The 21,327-nt window shown below is 53.5% G+C and overlaps 2 protein-coding genes across 2 annotated transcripts; one reads left to right on the top strand and one right to left on the bottom strand.

The window, feature by feature from the left end:
- Nucleotides 1–76: 76 nt before the first annotated feature.
- ALDH16A1 (aldehyde dehydrogenase 16 family member A1) lies at nt 77–14,321 on the bottom strand. Its single transcript, XM_040252291.1, has 17 exons — nt 14,154–14,321; nt 8,587–8,689; nt 8,039–8,165; nt 6,883–7,061; nt 6,720–6,797; nt 6,409–6,590; nt 6,171–6,323; nt 5,287–5,472; nt 5,039–5,134; nt 4,703–4,839; nt 4,436–4,541; nt 4,227–4,351; nt 3,715–3,882; nt 3,235–3,436; nt 1,711–1,896; nt 1,246–1,368; nt 77–671 (listed from the first exon to the last, which is right to left on the bottom strand). The coding sequence occupies exons 1-17, from the start codon at nt 14,241–14,243 to the stop codon at nt 510–512; spliced, it is 2,403 nt and encodes an 800-aa protein (XP_040108225.1). The 5' UTR covers nt 14,244–14,321; the 3' UTR covers nt 77–509.
- PIH1D1 (PIH1 domain containing 1) lies at nt 13,893–20,933 on the top strand. The gene is made up of 10 exons (XM_040252292.1): nt 13,893–14,396; nt 15,921–16,014; nt 16,390–16,456; nt 17,400–17,579; nt 18,718–18,779; nt 18,869–18,950; nt 19,558–19,687; nt 19,917–19,992; nt 20,537–20,680; nt 20,810–20,933. The coding sequence occupies exons 1-10, from the start codon at nt 14,290–14,292 to the stop codon at nt 20,849–20,851; spliced, it is 984 nt and encodes a 327-aa protein (XP_040108226.1). The 5' UTR covers nt 13,893–14,289; the 3' UTR covers nt 20,852–20,933.
- The last annotated feature ends 394 nt before the right edge of the window (nt 20,934–21,327 follow it).

The following is a 21,327-nucleotide window of genomic DNA, read 5'->3' on the forward strand; positions in this document are numbered from 1 at the left end:
CATAGTAGGAGATTTCATACCATGGACATTGGCCAACGTTACTTACCAGGGATTTTATTTTATTCCAGAAAGCCACTGTATTTTTTTTTTTTTTTTGGAGTATAATTGTTTTTGTGTGTGTGTTTGCAGTTTGCTTTACACCAGCACATCACAGATTTTGAGGCAAGGCATACTCAGAGAAAGCCAGGGAGCAGGAGCCACTGGATGGAAAAGACAAGAAGAGACGAGAGTCCCTAAAGCCCCGTCCAAAGCCTCTGCGTCCCCTTTATCTGTTTCACAAGCACTGTGCTGTCCTGGAGCCAACCCACAGGGCTGCGGAGTCTGTGAATGAAATGGCCTCAATAGGCCAGAAGTTGCTATTTCCTCCCATCCTCCCCTCAGAAGCACAGCCAAGATTGGTCAGAGTTTATTGGAGGGCACGGGAACCATACTAAGGCAAGTTCCAGATGGCTGGCGTCAGTTGGGGTCCATGTCTTCCCTGTCCGAGATGGAGTGGGAGTGCTGGGCAATCAGTCCCCCATGGGCAGCCACAGGGCCTTGGTCCGTGCTGCCCGCAGCCCCAGCTCCGGGCCTGCCCCCTCAGCCTCCTGATCCCAGGCGCGCGGGCAGCCTCTGTTCACCCACACCGGCTTGAGGTTTCCTGCTGAGGCCCACTCCACAAACTGGGAGCCCTGGTGTGGGGAGAGGCAGAGACGCATGGTCAGCATATCTACTGGCTTGGTTGCTAAGCACATGCTTCCTTGGCAACAAGGGCTATTACTGAAGACAGGCTTGACCCTTGACCTAGGCTCTGTGGCTAGAAAGTTCAGCTCCCAGCAAGCAAACCTTCCAGATGCTGAGAGAAACAAGGCTGACCTTTATGGCTGTGGAACTTTCTCTCCTTAACAGCCCACACTCAAAGGGATGGGGCCAGCGGTAACTGTTGACGAGGAGTTTCCATCTGTTACTATCAGGAGACCAAGAGGGCGGACTGTAGGCTTCTGACTCTGTTGCTAGGGTGTGGTCCTTAGCAATGGGTTGTCCACTGAGAGTAGGTCTTTGGGCTGGGCATCAGGCCCTTGTTGCTAAGGAGATCCTGTTCCTTAGAATCAGGGGCTCTAAAGGGGCAGGACCTCAGAACCTAGCTGCCCAGAAGTTTCTCCCCTTTAGCAATGGGAATTCTAGGGGGGGTACAGCCAGGATCCCAGAAAAGGTAGAGTTTGTTGGTGAAGTTTAAGACACTGGAGATGGCAAAACAAAAAGTACCTGGGCAGATCCGAAATACCACAGGGCCTGGATGTCCTGGTGCAAGGCGAGGCAGCGGGTCAGGTGGTCCCGGTCTCCTGTTACCACATTCACCAGGCCTGCTGGCAATAAGGCGGCCATCTCCTAGCGGATGGGAGAGAGGGCCATCCAGGGTTGGGAGGAAGGGGGTCAGAGACGTTCAGGGCAGTCGGGAGGGTGAGGAATGAGCATCGAGGGAGTGGCCATGGGGTCCTGGCAGGAATGACTGGGGTCAGGACAGGGGTCACGACTGATAAAGGCTCACAGTCTGGAGAGAACCATCACTGGGACTACAAGGACTGAAGGCTCAGGTACCAGGATGTGGGTTACCATGGTTACCAAGGGGGACGCTGAGAGCTAAGCTGCTGCAAGCCATGGGACATCTTTCATCCCCTCTGCTGCTCCCCAGGCTGCTGGGAGTGGCGGCAGGCAGGCGGGCAACTGTACCTGGCAGACCTCCAAGGCAGGGATGGGACTGGCCTCGCTAGGCACCAAGACCACAGTGTTGCCGTGGGCCAGGGCGGGGGCCAGTAGAGACACGAAGGCAAGCAGGGGCCACTCGTCCGGGCACACAATCGCTAGCACACCCAGCGGCTCCCGCAGCCGAAGCACGGGGCCTCTCAGCTCTGCGACCTGCAGGGACAGGAAGGAGGTCAAGGGAGAGCAGGGGAGCCGACTACCCTCCTCCAACCTTCTCTATCACCTGCCCTTTTTCTCCTCTCATCCCCAGTTTGCTTCTCCATAACAACTCCAATCATCGTAATGTAGACACTCTTATTAGCTGTGTGACCTTGGGTGAATTATTTAACCTCTCTGTGCCTCAGTCACTCACCTTTAAAATGAGTATAATAATAGTGCCTACCTCAGAGATTTGCTGTTAGGATAGAATGAGTTAACGTGTACAGATCTCAAAACCTGGCCTATGGGCTTGTTGGCATGTGTGTGTGTGTGTATTTTAAGGTTTTCCTGACTATATTAATAATTGATTATCACTAAACTGCACACACTTTATTTTTCTGGCTCCGCCACCTCGAGGCATGTGGGATCTGAGTTCCCCAACCAGGGATCAAACCCGCACCTTCTGCACTGGAAGCAGGAAGTCTTAATCGTTGGACCGCCAGGGAATTCACCTAAACTGCACACACTTTAAAGAGTACAATTTGATGAGGTCTGATATATATATACACCCACGAAACCAACAACCACAATCAAGATAATGAACACCAGCCCCTCAAATTTCCTTGTACCCCTGGATAATCCTTCCTTCCTGCCTCTACCTGAACCCTCTGTCTCTGTCCTCAGACAATCAGTGATCTGCTTTCTCTTTATAAATTATGTGTGTTTTCTAAGATTTTCTAGATATAGAATCATACAGTCTGTACTCTTTTATCTGGCTACTTTCATTCAGCATAACCATTTTAAGCTTCACACATGCTGTAATTTGTTCCTTCCTGAGTGTGAGTAGGACCCCATTGCATGGATGCCTTAAAAAAAAGAATTAAAAAAAAAAAATCTTTTAATTGCATCACATGGCATGTGGGATCTTAATTTCCTGAAAGGGATCAAACATGCACCTCCTGCATTGGAAGCCCAGGGTCTTTACCACTGGACCACTAGGGAAGTCCTTATGGTATGGATGAACATCTATTAACCTACTGGGGACATTTGGATTCCTCTTTTGATTTACTATGAATAATGCTGCTAGACACATTTGTGCATAAGTCTTTGTATTTTCTTGGGATAAAACCTAGAAATTGCATTTATTTAGATAAATACCTAGGAATCATGTTTAAAGTATATTTAATTTTTTAAGAAAGTGCCAAACTGTTTCCCAAAGGAGTTGTCCCATGGATGGTCCCACCAGCAGGCTCCAGAGAGCCACTGGACCCCCAGTCTGCTCTTTCCGGACCCCTTGCTCTGACCCCACTCCAGACTGCCTGCTCTGCCTGCCGGCCCACAGACCCCTCTCACCTGCAGGGCGCAGCCTTGGGCCTGGACCCGGGCCCCCCAGGCCCGAAGCCGCTTCACACTCAGCTCCACCTCCGCCTTGGCGACCCTGAGCTCCACGCCGTGCCTCTCCAGCCTCGAGACCAGGTTGGGCTCTCGGCGTTGCAGCGCAGCAGCCAGGGCCCACAGCAGGGCCGCTCTGGCCGCTGGGGACTGGCTCATCCAGCTGTGGGTGGACGCGACCGTGCACACGGGAGGTTGGCTTCCTCAGCCTGGCTCTTCCCGGTGCCCCACCTCTGTTCACAGGCCCTAGCCTGGTGGTCCAGGCCCCACTGCCCGTCTGCCCAGGGAGGAAAGTGAGGGGCTGGAAACATCCTGCCAGCTCTGAGAGCTCAGATTCCGCAGCCTGGAGTAGAGCCCTGGGGTTTCAGATCCTGTCCTCTAACACCCCATGACCCCTGGCCTATCTCAAGCGATGCACCCCGCCTCCCCCTTCCAACTTACCCGGGGGTGGCCTGGTGAGCTGCCTCCACGGCACCACGGATATCCTTGGCTCCGCCCTCAGCCACGTAGCCGTGGAGACTGCCCTGTGAATCCCTGATGGGCCTGGAACTCCTGGCTCCAGGAGCCTGGAAACGGCCCCCCACAAAGAGCCCATAGGGGGGTGCTGGGCTGCAGGAGGATGAGGGGTGGGGATGGGTCAGGGCCGCCCCAGCCCAGAACCCACCCGCACCCCTCCCTGGCTGGACCACTCCGGCTCCCACGAGCCTCTGTGGGACCCCGCAGTCCTGGCCCCGTCAATCTCTGGGGGGGCACAGAACTTCATTGAGCGGAACTGAGACTCTTGTCAGGCCTGGCAGCTGGGGGTGAGGCCGTTAAGACTCAGAAAGCAATTCTCAGCAGGACTCAGGGACCCCCTTCTCCATGGCCCTAAAGACCCTCCTTTCAGTCCGGGGAGGATCCCCTCTTCCCCTCCACCCTCCAGGAATTCTGGGAGTTGTAGTACACTAGCTCACCCTGTTTCAGGTCCAGCTGGTAGGGCTGAAGGAAGAGCAAGGCCAAAGGAGTCATAGTCGAGAGTCTTGGACAGGTAGGGAATCCAGGCAGGGGTCCCCGAAGGCCGCAGATACTCATATAGACCCTGGGAGAGGCGCAGTGTCGAGAGGCCGTGTGATGGGCACAAGGTGGGTGAAGGGGTGGGGCCATGTAGGGAGGGGGTACTCACATCTTGCCCCCCATGCCAGGAGGACCCGCTCTCCTTGCAGCCACCCGTGGGCACTGCAGGGTCCCTGAGGCCATGGGCATTGATCCAGACCGTGCCCACCTGGAGCCTGTGGGGAGCAGGAGACATCAGAGAGAAACGTAGAAAGTTGGGGGGGGGGGTGAGTCGGAGAGGCGAGAATGGGATGGTGGGAGAGACCCATAGAGCACGGAGACGGAAGCTGGGGCCTCCCAGCAGGCCCCTTGTGTGCCCCAGCGGGCGTCCACTGACCCGTAGGCCAGCTCCAGGGCCTGCCCCAGTCTCTCGCTCCACACGCTGGCACTTCCTCCGCGGGGTGTCCCGTTGGCCACAGCCAGGGCCTCCTTGGCTGTGCGGAATGGGGAGGCCACCACCAGAGGCCATGGCACCTGGAGGGGGTGACAGAGGGGCTCAGAGGGCCTGGCTGGTCCCTCCCTCCAACACCCCATGACACCCTAGGGGTCCACAGCTAGCAGCCCCCAGACCCAGTCCAAATGGCCACCCCGGGGACCTCTGTGTGCTGCTGCTGCTCATGCCCAGCAGAGGGTGGGTGGACGGAGTAGGGCCTCTGGGACCTAAAGGGCTCACCTCTGCCTGGGTACATGGGGAGGCTGGAGGCAGATCAGAGACCAAAGTCGGGGGGAAGAATGGGCTGTCTAAGGGCACACTGCCAGCCTGGAAGACCTGGGAGAAGAGGAAAAGACCTGTGAGTCCCTTCCGGTCCTTCCTCCCCAAGGAACCAGGATCCAGACCCCCAGCTCCTCCTCCCTCAGACCCAGGGGTCCAGCCCCCGGCCCCTCCTCCCCCGGAACTCCAGAGTCTGTACCCCGGCTCACCTGCGCACCTTGGCTCTGGGCCTCACGCACGTAGCGCTGCGCCAGGTCACGGGCGGCATCCCCCCGAGCCCCCATGTCCACGGCCCCATCTAGCCCGCGGCCACAGCGCAGCCGCCCCATCCGTTCCTGGAGCCGCCTCATCGTCTCATCCCACACAGCCTCCTGGATGAGGAGCCTGAGGCCCCCCTATTAGGAAAAGGGAGGGGTCAGAGTGGACAAACTCAGGGCACACGTGGATGGGCCACAGACCCACTGAGGGCCAGATGGGGGGACATACGTGTAAAGGTCAGAGGAGGGTCTGGGCGAAGAGGCCGAGGACCCTGGAGACTCCCTGAGGCTCCAAACCCCAGGCAGGATGTGGAGTTACAGAAAGCTGGTGACGCAGAGTGAACAGAGAGGTTAGAAATCAAGGACATGGAGACTTAGAAAAAGGAAGAGTCCTAATGAACAACAGGGGCTTCCCAGGTAGCTCAGTGGTAAAGAACCCATCTGCCAGTGCAGGAGACACAAGAGACATGGGTTCAATTCCTGGGCTGGGAAGATCCCCTCGAGGAAGAAATGGCAACCTACTCCAATATTTTTGCCTGGGAAATCTCATGGACAGAAGAGCCTGATGGGCTACAGTCCATGGTGTCGCAAAGATTTGGACACGACTCAGCGACAAAAGTAACAGTGAATGATAGACACAGAGTCCCCTCATCTGCAGGACCGGGAGAGGTGGGAACGTGGAGACTTGGAAACTTGAGGGGCGATGGTGTAAAGATAAAAGAGTTTGGAGCCATAAAGAACTGAAAATTAAAATGAAAGAAGACAGGAGGCCCAAGCTCTGGTGACGGACATGCCCAGCCCCCAGGACGAAGGATCCACGAGCACAGGAGTCTCACCCGGCTGCGGTCAGACCAGGCTGCATCCACGATACCCTCCACAGCCGAGTCCACATCCGCCACCTCCGTCAGCAGCAGCAGCGACTCAGCCCCCAGTGCCAGGCCCAGCTCAGGACCCCAGCCTGCCAGGGTCCGCCGCAGGGCGCGTCCTTCCTAGGGGAGTCGCACAGCATTCAGAAGGGGGCGGAGCATGCTGGCCCCGCCCCAGCCGTGACCCCGCCCCACGCCTCCAAGATACCTCGATGGCTCCGCAGAAGGCCACCTTCTGGACTCCAGGTTGGGCAGCCAGGACAGGCCCCAGGGAGGCAGGGCCGCTGATCACATTGAGGATTCCTGGGAATGGGCCTAGCTCCCCTGCCAGCTGGGCCAGGAGGAGGGGCGTCGGGGAGGCTGGGGGCGCCAGGACCACCACAGTGCAGCCTGGGGGAAGTAGGCAGCTCAAGACGGAGGAGTCCAGACTCCCAGCTCCTCCTCCTTCAGACCCAGGGGTCCAGACCCCCTGCCCCTCCTCCCTCAGACCCAGGGGTCCAGACCCCGCTGACCACTTACCCACAGCCAGTGCAGGGCAAATCCTCCACATCATGTCCAGGAAGGGGAAGGTGGGGGGCAGGATGAGACCAATCACTCCTGCAGGAACAAAGGAGACTGGGTGCCGGCCCCGGGGGGAGGGCGAGGGGGGTGAGGGCTAGGGGCTGGGACTCCGGCGGCTCACCCATGGGCTCCCAGCCTGCCAGCGCCTCCTCCTGGGTGTGCGCCTGGACCGCATGGTACTGGAGCAGCTGCTGGGCCAGGGGCACATCCCTGTCTCGAACTTCTCGAACGGCCCGTCCGGTGACCAGGGACTCCAGGGTCCATAGCAGCCGCTGGTGCTTCTGGATCGCCTTGGCCAGCCTGTGGAGCACGCAGCGGGGGATGCCCATTTCCCACTGCCCCTTGGCCAGGCAGAGTCCTGGAACACAGGCTGTGTCCCTGAACTATAGTTCTCAGGAGCCCTTGGGGCATCCCCACACTATTTACCAGGGGTGGAGAGCACCAAAGGTTGATGAGAAATGTAACCTGGGAAATACTCAAAACCTCACGTTGCTGTGTAAAGATCTTGGCCATCTCCCTCAAAGGTGCCAGGAAATGAATACTTAACCTCTAATCTCAGTTGTTCTTTGGGAAATGGCATCTTTGTCTCTAACTTCCCCAAGAGTGTTTTGGGGTGGGAATTTTCTGGTGGTCCAGTGGTTAAGGCTCCACGCTCCCAGTGCAGGGGGCCCAGATTCAATCCCTGATTAGGGAACCAGGTCCCATATGCTGCAGAGTTTGCATGCCACAACTAAAGATCTCACATACCCTGGTGGCTCTGTGGAAAAGAATCAGTTTGCAATGCAGGAGCTAGCTGCAAGAGACGTGGGTTCACTCCCTGGGTGGGGAAGATCCCCTGGAAGAGGGCATGGCAACCCACTCCAGTATTCTTGCCTGGGAGAATCCCATGGACAGAGGAGCCTGGCGGGCAACAGTCCATAGGGTCACAAAGAGCTGGACACGACCGAAGTGACTTAGCACACACTCATCATGCTACAACTAAAACCCGACACAGCCAAATAAATAAATGTTTAAAAAACCCAAAAAACGGTTTTGGGGGCTTCACCAGCCCCAAGGAGCTGTTGAGAAATGGTGCCCTGAAGAGTCCCAAGGATATTCAGGGAATCAGGCTTTGTCATTACAAATCTCAGCAAACAGTGGGAAATGGATGTTTCAGCTGCTCAAAGGCAAGCTGGGAACACGAGCCTGAGCTGCCAATGAATTCAGTGTGATGTTGGGAGAGTCTTTGTTCTCAAATCCGTCTCCATCCCCTGGGGTCCACACCTTGAATGCATCACCTGGTCAGATGTTGGGCCCGAAATGCTCCGGGTTGCGCGCTCCAGTTCTCCAACGAGGCTCTGGCAGCCTCCACAGCTGCCGCCACATCCTCGCTCTGTGCCTGCAGGCAACTGGCCAAGTTCTCTCCTGGGGAGATGAATGGGGGGACCCAGTTGGAAGGTGAGGGGAGCCTTTGTCAGAAATGGAGGAGGCTGACATTTCTGGAGCCCAGGAGTACCCCAAGGCAGTAAAGCTGGTCCCCTGCCCCACTCTGGGTCTCAGTTTTATCATCTGACAAATGGGGATAAATCTATATAGGTCTTTGCTCTGACTACTGCCCACAGGCAAGGATGGGATTTTATGAGACAGCAACTTCAAAAGTATCCATAGGAGCTTAGGACCATAGCTAGGAGGACTGTTATCAAAAGGAGCCAGAAATCTCAGCCGCCTTCTCCCACCAGCTGCTCCCTGCCTTCAGGTCTGTGAGCAAAGGGACTGGTGTGTTGTTGGTGGGGATGCCTGGGGCCATAGATGCCTCTCCCTCCCACGTCTGGGTGACATCATATACCTGTGATGGGATCCTGGCAAGGCACTGAACTCCTGTGTTCCGGTTTTAACCACTGTCCATTAACATAGTGACCCAAGTGCCGGTCCTGGGTGTCCAACCAGGCCTGGGGGAGGTGGAGACAGTTAGGAAAGGGGTCTGAGAGGTGGCTGGGGGAGCTGGACCCCTACCCAGAGTCCTCTGGGAGAGGAATATCTGCCCCTTTTGCCTCATCAGTTATTTTCCTGTGTAGGAAGAAAATACATATAAATATATGTGTGTGATAAGTCACTCAGTCTTTGTGACCCCATGGACCATAGCTTGCCAGGCTCCTCTGTCCATGGGATTCCCTAGGCAAGAATACTGGAATGGGTTGCCATGACCTTCTCTAGGGGATCCTCCCAAGCCAGGGATGGAACCTGCATCTCTTATATCTTCCTGCATTGGCAGGCAGTTTCCTTACCATTTTAAAACATTAAATTCACCATTTTTAAATTCTGTTTTTTAAATTGATATGTTGTATTTTCACTTTTATTCAGCTCAAGAATTTTTTTTTCTTTTTTGGATATGATATTCCATTGTCTGGAGTGATGGCATTTGGTTTATCTATTCATCAGTTGATGGCCATTTGGGTTATTTTCTGCCTTTTGGCTATTGTGAATAGTACGGCTGTGAACATTCATGTACAAGTTTTTGTTTGAATACCCGTCCACTTCTTTTGGGTACATGTACCCCAGAGCTGCTGGATCATATAGCAATGTTCAGAGTAACTTATGCAGGAAACATCGACCTGTTTACCATAGCAACCATTTTACATTTCCCACCAGCAGTGTGTGAAGGATGTCTTTTGACTTTTACACATGGAGAATGTGAACAAAGGATTAATAAAATTTTTCTTCTCCATGGAGAAATGACCTTCTTGAATAGAAATGACTAGAACTTCCCTGGTGGTCCAGTGGTTAAGCATCTGCATTTCTAATGTGGGTTTGCTCCCTAGTCAGGGAACTAAGATCCCGATGCAGCTAAAAAGAAAATAAATGATTTCCCTGGAAATCTGATAAAATTAGTTATATGTCTAGACAACATTGACCCTTGACTGATCCACTACACCTGGACTGGGAAAACTGGGAATAGACCATAAAAATCCAGTGGGAGACATCACTTTGCCAACAAAAGTCCGTACAGTCAAAGCTATACGCAAGTCAAAGTCAAAGCTTTCCAGTAGTCACGTGTGGATGAGAGAGTTGGACCATAAAAGAAGACTGGGTGCCGAAGAATTGATGCTTTCTAATTGTGGCTGGGGAAGACTCTTGAGAGTTCCTAGAAGACCAAGAAGATCACTCCTTGCAAACCAGTCGCTCCTAAAGGAAAGCAACCCAGAAGAATTGATGCTGAAGTTCCAATACTTTGGCCACCTCATGTGAAAAGCCAACTCACTGGAAAAGATCCTGATGCCGGCAAAGACTGAGGGCAACAGAAGAAGGGGGCAGCAAAGGATGAGATGATCAGATAGCATCACCAACTCAATGGACATGAATTTGAGCAAACTCTGGGAGATAGTGGAGGACAGAGGGGCCTGGCGTGCTGTAGTCCATGGGGTCACAAAGAGTCAGACACAACTTAGCAACGGGACAACAAGGACAACAACAACAATCCAGCGGTAAGTCAGAGCCCTGAGTGTTGCTGGAGTGCTCCGAATTCTTATGCTGGACATGTCCCTTGCCAGGACCCTGGAAGCAATGTCCACAGACTGGACCACTGCTACAGGGTCTCTTTGGGAGGTGGGACTTTTAAGCCAGGTGGCTTCCACATCCTCCTGTGTGAGGGCACTCTTAGCCTGGATCTTATAATACTCTGGCCTTGGCTAGCCCATCTGGAAGATGGGGATAATCACAGTCCCTCCCTATGTCATAGGTCAGAGGTGAGAATTAAATGGATCACTATGTGTCATATGCTCAGAAGGGCACTTACTTAAGACTTTCTATTAATTTTACTGCATTTCACCATCTCTGCTTCCTGTTTCTTTCTCTCCCTGGTCCTGTCTTCCCCAAATCCTTGTTAAATCTAAGATATCCTTCCTACTTTCTTCTTTCTGCAGACTGTTTTCTCTTTGTATCCCCAATGCCTCAGTCTTCTGATTTTTCTCTTACTCTACCAGGTAGGCTTTCTCATTTTGTTTATTTTTTTTATAATTAATAAGATTAAAAACACTATTTACTTGGCCACACTGGGTCTCAGTTGTGGAATGTGTGATCTTCGATATTTACTGTGGCATGCCGGATCTTTAGTTGTGGCATGTGGGATCTAGTTCCCTGACCAAGGACTGAACCCACACCGCCTGCATTGGAAGCACAGAGGCTTAGCCACTGGACCACCAGGAAAGTCCTCGTTTTTCTCTTTTTTTAAAAAAAAATATTATTCTTATGTATGTATTTTTGGTCATACCATGCAGCATGCCGGGCTTAGTTCCCTGACCAAGGATTGCACCCACAGCCCCTGTGGTAGAAACGCAAAGTCTTTACCATGGGACCACCAGAGAAATGCCCTCGTTTCTCTTTAAACAATTTTTAAGTAAAGTAAAAATTCAGAAGTTCCAAATTCAAAGGCCCCCATGGGAAGTCACATTTTGGAAAAAGTTGGGGATGTGTGAACATGAGTTGGACACTAGACAATATTAAAGAATGACTGTTCTTGTTGCTAATGTGAAAATGGCCTGGTGGTCATGTTGCAAAATGAGTCCTTATCTGTTAGAAATGAAGATTCAAATATTTATGAGAAGTTAACAGGCCATCGGGTTTTAAATCACTCCAGGAAAAAAAAGAGAAAACAAAGAGCTGCAGCACTAGATGACTGTTGACATTGAGTGATGAGTGAATTAGAGTTTATAATTTAAGTACTCTGTGAAAGTTTGCAAAATTCCCCCCCTCAAAGAAAAACAAAACCTGGAAAGAATGTTCCACAGGGTCCTCGCAGGCCATGCTGGGGTGAGAAGAGGCCACTGGTAGAGACCAAGAACTCAGGACTTGTCTAAAAAGACAGTTAGCTATTGGATCCAGATGATATTTGTCAGGGAATGTGAGCCAAAGGTTGCCAAACTTTGGAATTTTATTTTCAAGAGAAGCTGGAATCCCGGATGTTTACTTGAAATTAGTTGTCCACTAACGCACATTTTTAAAAATAAAGTTCAGGCCAAAGAAAACATGTTAGCTGGTTGAATCTGGTCCACAGATTGTAAGGTTGAGCTGCGGGGTGGCAGGGGGATGGTGGTGAGAGTTGTGGGGGCCTATGGGCTCTGGAATCCAGGGTTCAGGTTCAAATCTCAGTTTGACATTTAAGCCGTGTTGACCATCAGGCTTCCCTGGTGGCTCAGAGGTTAAAGCATCTGCCTTCAATGCGGGAGACCCGGGTTCGATCCCTGGGTCGGGAAGATCCCCTGGAGACGGAAATGGCAAGCCACTCCAGTATTCTTGCCTGAAGAATCCCATGGGCAGAGAAGCCTAGTAGGTTACAGTCCACGGGGTCGCAAAGAGTTGGACACGACTGAGCGACTTCACCTTGACCATCAGCCAATTACTTACCCCTTTAAGCCTCTGTGTGCTATCAATAAATGACAATAATCCCCTTTCACAATTGTTTTGGGGATTAAATGATATCACGCTGCACACAGGGGTTTCCCTGGCATCGGTAAAGAATCTACCTGCAATGTGGGAGACCTGGGTTTGATCCCTGGGTTGGGAAGACCCCCTAGAGGAGGCATGGCAACCCACTCCAGTATTCTTGCCTAGAGAATCCCCATGGACAGAGGAGCCTGGTGGGCTGTAGTCCATGGGGTCACAGATTGAACACAACTGAGTGACTAAGCACTTCCTAAGCACAGAGGCTGGCACATAGAAAGCACTCAACAAATATAAGCGATTTATTGAGTATTATGCCATTATTACTATTTCAGGATAGTCCATCTCTAACCAACCTCCAAGTGTGGGAATTCTCTGTATTCCATCCCAGATCCACTGATCTGAGTCTATACTGTGTGAGTGCTCAGTCACCTCAGTCGTGTCCAACTCTGCAACTCTGTGCACTGTAGCCCACCAGGCTCCTCTGTCCATGGGATTTTCCAGGCAAGAATACTGGAGTGTGTTGCCATTTCCTCCTCCAGAGATCTTCCTGACCCAGGGATCAAACCCACGTCTCTTGCATTGCATGCAGATTCTTAATCGCTGAGCCACCGGGGAAGCCCTACACTACATTTCTAAATAATCTTATCATCCCCACTGTTCAATTCTCTTTCTTCTGTGAGCTCCCTGTCTCCAGACCCGAGGCCCAGGCACAGGCAGTATCTGACTCCTGCACATGACCCAAGGCTGTCCCCAGGTCCCTCTCATCACAGCTATGTGATAACCAAGCCCAACCTTTCGGCAACCCTTCTCTTCCTGGGTAAGGCGGTAGGACAAGGACAGGGCCAGACACGAGGCATTGTCCTTGCCCTCTCAGTATCTCAAACCCTGTTCCTCCTGCATCTCTACAGCCCGCACCAGGCTCTGGTCTTATCTTCTTCCACGTATGTGAACCACTGTTCTAACCTCTTCCTCCCCTCCAGAGAAACCCAAGCTTCTCACACGTGGGTGCCAGAGGGCCCTGTGAGATCAGGATGGCTCCATGGGGGATTCTGAGGGACCTGTATAGAAAATTTGAGGCACTCTACTTATACAGAAGGGATAGGCTACCCACACCAGTATTCTTGGGCTTCTGTTGTGGCTCAGCTGCTAAAGAATCCGCCTGCAATGCGGGAAAGAGACCTGGGTTCGATCTTTGGGCTGGCAAGAATCCCCTGGAGAAGGGAAAGTCTACCCACTCCAGTATTCTGGCCTGGAGAATTCCATGGGCTGTGTAGTCCATGGGGTCGCAAAGAGTCGGACATGACTGAGCGACTTTCACTACTTATACAGGGAACCCCAAGAGCGTTCTGGGGGACTCTTGAGGGATCACTGGAGCCCCACGAGATTATTCTGCGGGGTCGAAGGTAATTACAGGAAGTTCTGATACATCCTGGGGTTCTGAGAGTTCCTGAGACTATAGGAACTTCACAAGTATTGAAGTGATGGCTGAGGAATCCCGGGGCCTCCTTGGAGGTCTCCAGATGGTCCAAGGAGACCTCCTCCTGGAATTCTAGGACCCCGGGAGCCATAGGGTGTTCTGAGGAATCACGGGAAATCTACGCAGGCTCTGAGCGCCCTCAGAATTCTGAGCGCCACAGGAATTCTGAGTCCGCAGGGATCACAGGAGGTTCTGAGGGGACCCTGATGAACCACAGGACCCACTGGATGGATTCTGAAGAGAAGGAGAAGCGGTACACGGAGTCGGGGCGTGGACCAGAACAGGCACGAAGACTCGCCAGAACAGACAAAACGGCAAAGAGACAGCAATCAGGAAGGGCCAAGGGAACGCCCTCCAGCCTGGATCCTACGGAGCAGCGGGAGCCGAGGGGGCGGAGCTGCTGAGCTGCCGCGGTGGATCACGGTAGTCCGCGAGCAAAACTGGGCCCTGACGACCGCGAAGGGGGATAGGCAGCTCGGATCCAGGCAAGCCCTCACCAGTGCGCATGCGTGGCTCTCCGGCGCCGGTCCGTATTCCAGCGTCGTGAAGATCTCGCAGGCCCGCGATGCTGTGCGCGTCGCAGCCATCACACTCTCAGACCGTTTTCCACGGACTGCGGGGCTCTCTGCCCGAATGAACCTGGAGGTCCGAAGGGCAGCACCGCCCCCTCTAGCCCAAAGGGCGGAGCTACAGGAGATAGGACGTAACTCCGCCTTAGCACCCGGTTACTCCGCTTATAGGTCTGTGCGTGGGAAGTACAGTTTGGAGCATGCGCAGTCCTCAAAGGCGGGGGAATGAAAATGTGTGTACTAAGTCGTTTCAGTCATATCCGACTCTTCGCGATCACATGGACTAGCCCGCCAGGCTCCTCTATCCATGGGGTTCTCCTGGCAAGAATACCAGAGTGGGTTGCCATGCCTTCCTCTAGGGGATCTTTCCAACCCAGGGATCGAACCCCTGTCTCCTGCGGTTCCTGCTTTGCAGACTGATTCTTTACCGCTGAGCCAGCGGGGAAGCCCAGAAAGAAAATATGCTGCTGCTGCTAAGTCACTTCAGTCGTGTCCGACTCTGTGCGACCCCATAGACTGCAGCCCACCAGGCTCCCCCGTCCCTGGGATTCTCCAGGCAAGAACACTGGAGTGGGTTGCCATTTCCTTCTCCAGTGCATTAAAGTGAAAAGTGAAAGGGAAGTCGCTCAGTCGTGTCCGACTCTTCGCGTCCCCGTGGACTGCAGCCCACCAGGCTCCTCCATCCATGGGATTTTTCCAGGCAAGAGTACTGGAGTGGGGAGCCATCGCCTCCGGGAAAGAAAATATGGGTGCCTTCAAATAGTTCCGAGGCCTTCAGATTTAGAAGAGTGGCCGAATTGGTGTGTTCCCATCACCCTGTTCATATTGGAGATCGAAAGTGTGACTTTTAGTCCGAAATACCTTTACTTGAGAATCGAATCTACCTCTTGAGTACGAGGTGATTGAGATCAGACAGGGGTCTTTTAGGATGGACACCGAGGTAAAGGGGCTTCCCTGGTGGCTCAGACGGTAAAGAATCCACCTGCAATGCAGGAGACACAGGTTCGAACCCTGGGTCAGGAAGATCCCCTGGAGAAGTGAATGGCAACCCACTCCTGTGTTCTTGCCTGGAGAATTCCATGGACAGAGGAGCCTGGCGGGTTACAGTCCATGGGATCACAAAGAGTCGGCCACGACTGAGCGACTTTCACTTCATTGAGGTTAAGGCTTTAAAAGTGTGCTAGCTTTGCCCAGGATTCTGGCAGGATGTGGCTGAGGGAAGGGGCGGAAGTGTAGCTTCTGTGGCTGGCGGGAAGGGACGGAAGTGTGGCTTTAAACCACACAGGAAGTGTGTCAAATAGTGACTACCAAGATTTAGTTTTGATTGGTTGAGATAGTGGCGTGGCTTCAGACTTAGACTGGATTGGTCTGTGATTAGGAATGCGGTGGTAGGATTGGTGAATGAGCTTTGCGTAGTAAGAAGTGTGGCCTATCTGAGTTCCTGGTTACGCAGAGACCGGAAGAGTGGTTGTTATTTACATATTTGGCACTTAGTCTGGAGATACTGGCTCCGGAGAGATTTGACGCAGTATCTGGTCTGAGTGAAATTATAGTCTCAGGCCAGGTCCGCAGATTTTCGTACAGAATTGTGGGTGTCGGGAGTCGGTTGAGGGCCGGGAAGCAGGCCTCAGAGTTCGGTTCCCGCTGAAGGTCCCCCCACGTTGAGGTTGCTGAGGACGCCTAGGTCTGTTGCAGAGCCATGGCCGACTCGAAGCTGCTGGTGCCGGAGCTGAACGATGCAGAGACGATAGGCGCTGAGACGTCGCGTTTCCAGGAGCTGCTGCTGCAGGTGCAGACTGAATGGACTCCTGGGACCCAGGGGATTCGGGGGATTTTTTTTTTTTTTTTTTTTTGGTGGGGTGTGGTTTGTGAACGTGTGCGCCCGCGCTCAGAAAGGGGACGACAGTTCCCGGCATGCACTGGGAAGGCAACAGGGCCTATGGGAGTTGTAGTTATTTAAATTTGCTACTCTTTGGATGAAATGGGAGTAAGCTTTGGGTAGTTCTTCGGGTTCCTCAAAGTAGGAAGGGGACACAGTATGTCTTATGCCCTGCCTGGCTCATATGGGTAAACAGTACTCACTGAACCCTTGAGGAACAAATGGAGGGGGAGGCGGTTCTGAGAGCACAAATGCCAAGCCTGGAAATTGTTTTTCTTCACACAGGCCTCCAAGGAGCTCCAGCAAGCCCAAACAAGCAGACCGGAATCCACACAGATACAGCCTCAACCTGGTGAGAAAGACAGAAACCCAAGGAGAGAGGGATAGAGTCCCAGAGAGAGGTGGACACAGCCTGGGGACAGGGAGCATAAGGAGAGGAGCGGGGAAGGAGACACAGTAGCAGGGTATAGAGGCCTTGGGTGGTGAGAGTGAACAGAGACCCAGAGAAAGCAGGGAGGTTACTGAGATCCAAAGAGGGGGAGGGGTAAATTAGGAGCTTGAGATGGACATATATATATATATATTACTATATGGTGGCTCAGCCGGTAAAGAATCCACCTGCAATGCAGGAGACCTGGATTTGATCCCTGGGTTGGGAAGATCCTCTGGAGAAGGGAATGGCAACCCACTCCAGTATTCTTGCCTGGAGAGTTCCATGGACAGAGAAGCCAGGCAGGCTACAGTCCATGGGTTTGGAAAGAGTCAGACAGCACTGAGTGACTAACACACACATATATAAAATAGATAACTAGGGGCTCCCCTGGCGGTCCAGTGGTTAAGATTCCAAGCTTCCACTGCAGAGGGCTCAGGTTCAATGCCTGGTTAGGGAACCAAGACCCCACATGCTACTAAGAGTGGCCAAAAAGTGAAAAAAAAAACACCACCACCAAAACCTAATAGGGACCTATTGTGTAACACAGGGAACTCTACTCAGTACTCTGTAATGACCTGTATGGGAAGAGAATCTAGAAAAGAGTGAATATGTATATATGTAGAACTGACTTGCTTTGCTGTGTAGCAGAAAGTAACATAACTATACTCCAGTAAAAATTTTAAAAAGAGATAGAGGGAATGGGTCACTCGGGGGCCAGAGATTCAAAGAGAATCAGAAATCCCAAGGAAGAGACCCAGAAAGTGGAGGACTAATACTCAAGGAGGGGGAACAGATCAAAAGAAGGATGGACATCGAGACCCACGCAGAGACAGATGGTCAAGGACAAACCCATTCCCACCAGGTTTCTGCATCAAGACCAACTCAGCTGAAGGGAAGGTTTTCATCAACATCTGTCACTCTCCCTCCATCCCTCCGCCGGCTGACTTGACCGAGGATGAGCTGCTTCAAATGCTGGAGGAAGACCAGGCCGGATTTCGCATCCCCATGAGTCTGGGAGAGCCACATGCGGAACTGGATGCAAGTCAGTGCCTTGAGAAGACCCAGGGATCTGCCCCCCACCCCCACCCCCACGATCCTTTCTTCCCTAGGACCAAAGATTCCAGGACCCAGGACCACCCTCCCTCAGAACCTAGAAACTTGTTCCCCTGTGCCCCCAACCCTCTATCTGATCCTTTTCCCCAAGGCATATCTCTAACCTCCTGGGCAGTCCCAGTTCTACTCACCTGACCAGGCTGACACTTCTCCATGACTCAACCCAGGAGAGAGTGGGGCTGGGCAGGTGCTCGTTAGCTGATCTGACTCTAGACCTTGGCCAGCTCTCACTCACCCCTGTTTTCTCCTGCACCCTTCTCCCCTGTCTCTATGTCTCTGCCTTGTCTCGTCTCTATTGAGTTTCTGTCTCTCTATCCTTGTTTTTTCAATTCACATATGTCCTCTGAAGCCTCTTGGGATGATTCCTTGGCCAGTGCCTTGGGGAGTAGGCACTTAGCAAAACCCAGAACCTGCCCTTGAGAAACTCTCAGTCTTGGATGAGGGCAAAGGAGGCAGGTGCGATTTCAATATGGTGTGATTCTGTGCTGGGCTGGAGGGGGTTCTTCACTCCCAGTAAAGGATCAGGGAATGCTTCCTGGAGGAGGACACATTGGATATAAGATTGGAAGGAATCAGAGCAGTTCATCAGGCCAAGATAGAGAAGAGGGTCTTAGGCAGAGAGGAGAGAGGGGTCCAGAGGCCGGAGAAATGATTCAATTGGTCAGTGATCAGTAGTGATGGGAGGAAATTTACAGGGACGAAGAGCGGGAGAAGTGAAATTTTCTGCAGCTGGAAGAGAGCTAACCACGCAGGGCCTCCAGCGCCAGGCTGAAGAACGCAGCCTTCTCCCAGTGGCGCTGGGGAGCCCTGGGAGGACTGTGAACTGGGTAGGGTGAACAGGGTGAGCTCTGGGACTTGGTGGGAAAGGGCCAGAGGGTAAGAGACTGGAGACGAAGCGGTGGGTAAGAGTCCAGACTGCACCGGGGCTGGTGTCTTTGACTTCCTAATTGTCTCTGGGTTTCTCTGGGTCTGTGGCTGCTGTCCTTGATTGTGTTGTCCTTGACTGTGTCTGGGCCTTGGGGTTCCCACCGAGGGCTGGGGGTCTCACCCCCTTTCTCTCCCCGCAGAAGGCCAGGGTTGTACCGCCTACGACGTAGCTGTCAACAGCGACTTCTTCCGGAGGATGCAGGTTGGGGCGGGGCTGCGGGGGAGGCCTGGGCCGGGGCCTCTCCCTCCACCCCTTCAGCGCTCCCGCATCTCCTCTCTCTGCATCCCTAGAACAGCGATTTCCTGCGAGAGCTCGTGATCACCATCGCCCGGGAGGGCCTTGAGGACAAATACGGCCTGCAGCTGAATCCAGGTGAGGGGGTGGGGCCAGGGCTACTGGGAGGAGCCAGCCCCGGTGCAGTTCGGGGGCAGCTCCTGCGAGAAGTAGGACTACTGTGGGCAGGGATTATGCTAGCCTCTGGGCTGTAGGGGGCTTCCCCGGTGGCTCAGCGGTGAAGAGTCCGCCTACACTGCAGGGGACACGGGTTCCATCCCGGGCTCAGGGAAATCCCCTGGAGGAGGGCATGGTATCCCGCCCCCGGATTCTTACCTGGAAAATTCCATGGACAGAGGAGCCTGGCACATTACAGCCCACGGGGTCGCAGAGAGTTGGGCATGACTGAAGAGACTGGGCACACTCTGGGCTGTAGAATTCAGGAAGAGGGCTCTGGGAGGAGAGGGAAAGAGGCCCAGGATTTCAGAGAAGGGACGGGGTCTGGAGAGCCCGAAGGGGCAGGGCTAACGCAGACAGGCTTTCTAAAGTCTAGCGTGCGGGTGTGGTCAGACCCCTGGCCTCCTAGGCAGAGGGTGGAGCCTCTCCCGTGAGGCTCTCCCAGCACAGGACCCTCTTCCCCTGCGGAGAAAGAACAGAAGGAAACCTGGGCTCATGTGACTTCTGACCCTGTGCTCCTTCCCCTCAGAGTGGCGCATACTGAAGAACAGACCTTTCCTGGGCTCCATCTCCCAGCAAAATATCCGCTCCCAGCAGCGTCCTCGGATCCAGGAGCTGGGGAATCTATACATGCCCAGCTCCCCGAGACCTGAGGCAGGGTGGGCATTCGACGGGGCCCCTATCTCCTGTCTGCCCGACATTCTTTGTAATATCTCGCTCCATACTTCGGGACGGGGTCCTGGAGCTCTGGGAACACAGAAGGAAGCAAAGTGGAATTTCACCTGGGAAGGTGTCCTGAGGCCCCAGGGCTGGGAGGGAGAAAGAGAGGCAATAGTCCTGGCCAAGCCCTGGCGGCTCTCCTGAATTATGGGTCTTGTTCCTCCCCAGCCCTGAGAAGCCTCAGCTGAGCCTTTGGCTGGAGGCCCCTGACCTCCTCTTGGCTGAAATCGACCTCCCCAAACTGGTGAGCGCGTCCCCGTGAGGTCTGGGGTCTTGGACAGAAGTGATGGGAGAGATTCCAACGAATGTTGCTAGACCAGTGTGAGCCTGGCTAGTGCTGCCCCATGACCCCAGCTGCCTCCTCTGTTCCCTGGGGTCCTTAGGCCCACTTCTGGTGCTGTCCTTACAGTGCTCAGACCTGTATTACTGTGTCCCACCTTTTTCCGGGGCATCCCTGGTGGCTCGGATGGTAGAGAGCCTGCCTGCAATGCAGGAGACCCAGGTTAAATCCCAGGGTTGGGAAGATCTTCTGGAGAAGGAAATGGCAAGCCGCTCCAGTATCCTTGCCTGGAAAATTCCATGGACCGAGGAGCCTAGTGGGCTACAGTCCATGGGGTCCCAAAGAGTGGGGCATGACAGTGACTAACACTTTGAGTTTCACCTTTTTCCTGGGAAATTAGACTCTTTAAATATGGTACCCCAACACGTGAGGCTTCTCTCTCTGGTCTGTGTTCTGATCATCCTGCTGCTGGGAAGGGAAGGGTGGGCTGATTCTCCCACACCTCCAGGATGGTGCTCTGGGGCTGTCGCTGGAAGTTGGGGAGAATCGCCTGGTGATGGGGGGCCCCCAGCAGCTGTACCATCTGGATACCTACATCCCCCTGCGGATCAACTGTGATGAGAGCAAGGCAGCCTTCCATCAGAAGAGAAAGGTACCTGGGGGGCTGGGGGTTTGGGGAAGCTAGGAACCCTGGAAGGCCTAGACTCTTGGATCTGAGGGAAGAGGGGGCAGGGGGCTGGACCCCTGGGCTCTGAATCCTCTCTCCGCTTTTTCTCCTCAGCAGTTGATGGTGGCGATGCCCCTTCTGTCAGTGCCTTCTTGACCAGATGTCTTCCTGTGCTTCTATGTTGGGGGGAAAGGCTGGTGGCTTCTCTGAAACTGAAATAAAAGATATTTGCCTTTGTCTTGTGTCTGGCTAGGAGTACATGGGGAATGGGAGGGAAGATGGACATTGGGCTGGAGTCCCGTAGAGGTCACTGCCCCAGCTCAGGCCTCGTCCTCTTCCCGGGATGTTCTCCCTGGCATCCTGACCTCTTGTCCCACCCCTTGTTTGTCCCCAACAAGGTCTCAGGGCTGACCTTGCCCAGCTCCCTTTCACGGCCCCTCCTTGGCTCTCCAGCACCCCTGGGAGAAGGTCCAAGCCCCTCTGCCGAGCACTCAAGGCTCTGTGCTATCCGGTCCCCTTCACACTCCATTTTGTCTCTTCCAGTCACTCAGGCTAATCACGGTGAACCACACTGGTTTTTTGCGCCTTTCTGTAGTTCCCCTTCGTTGGATCCTTTTTTCCAGTACACCTAC

This window comes from Oryx dammah, unplaced genomic scaffold (genome assembly GCF_014754425.2).
Source record: "Oryx dammah isolate SB20612 unplaced genomic scaffold, SCBI_Odam_1.1 HiC_scaffold_13, whole genome shotgun sequence".
In the NCBI taxonomy this organism is placed as follows: Eukaryota; Metazoa; Chordata; class Mammalia; order Artiodactyla; family Bovidae; genus Oryx; species Oryx dammah.

What these genes read in the sequence shown, in the direction of transcription:
- ALDH16A1 (XM_040252291.1), bottom strand. Translation starts at nt 14,243, where the DNA reads ATGGCTGCGACGCGCACAGCATCGCGGGCCTGCGAGATCTTCACGACG. An exon ending in CGGGCCCAACATCTGACCAG is followed by an intron (nt 7,062 to 8,038) that starts GTGATGCATTCA and finishes CGTGCTCCACAG; the next exon opens with GCTGGCCAAGGCGATCCAGA. An exon ending in CCCCATGTACCCAGGCAGAG is followed by an intron (nt 4,840 to 5,038) that starts GTGAGCCCTTTA and finishes CACCCCCTCCAG; the next exon opens with GTGCCATGGCCTCTGGTGGT.
- PIH1D1 (XM_040252292.1), top strand. Translation starts at nt 14,290, where the DNA reads ATGAACCTGGAGGTCCGAAGGGCAGCACCGCCCCCTCTAGCCCAAAGG. An exon ending in TCCCCGAGACCTGAGGCAGG is followed by an intron (nt 19,688 to 19,916) that starts GTGGGCATTCGA and finishes GTTCCTCCCCAG; the next exon opens with CCCTGAGAAGCCTCAGCTGA. An exon ending in CCTTCCATCAGAAGAGAAAG is followed by an intron (nt 20,681 to 20,809) that starts GTACCTGGGGGG and finishes TTTTCTCCTCAG; the next exon opens with CAGTTGATGGTGGCGATGCC.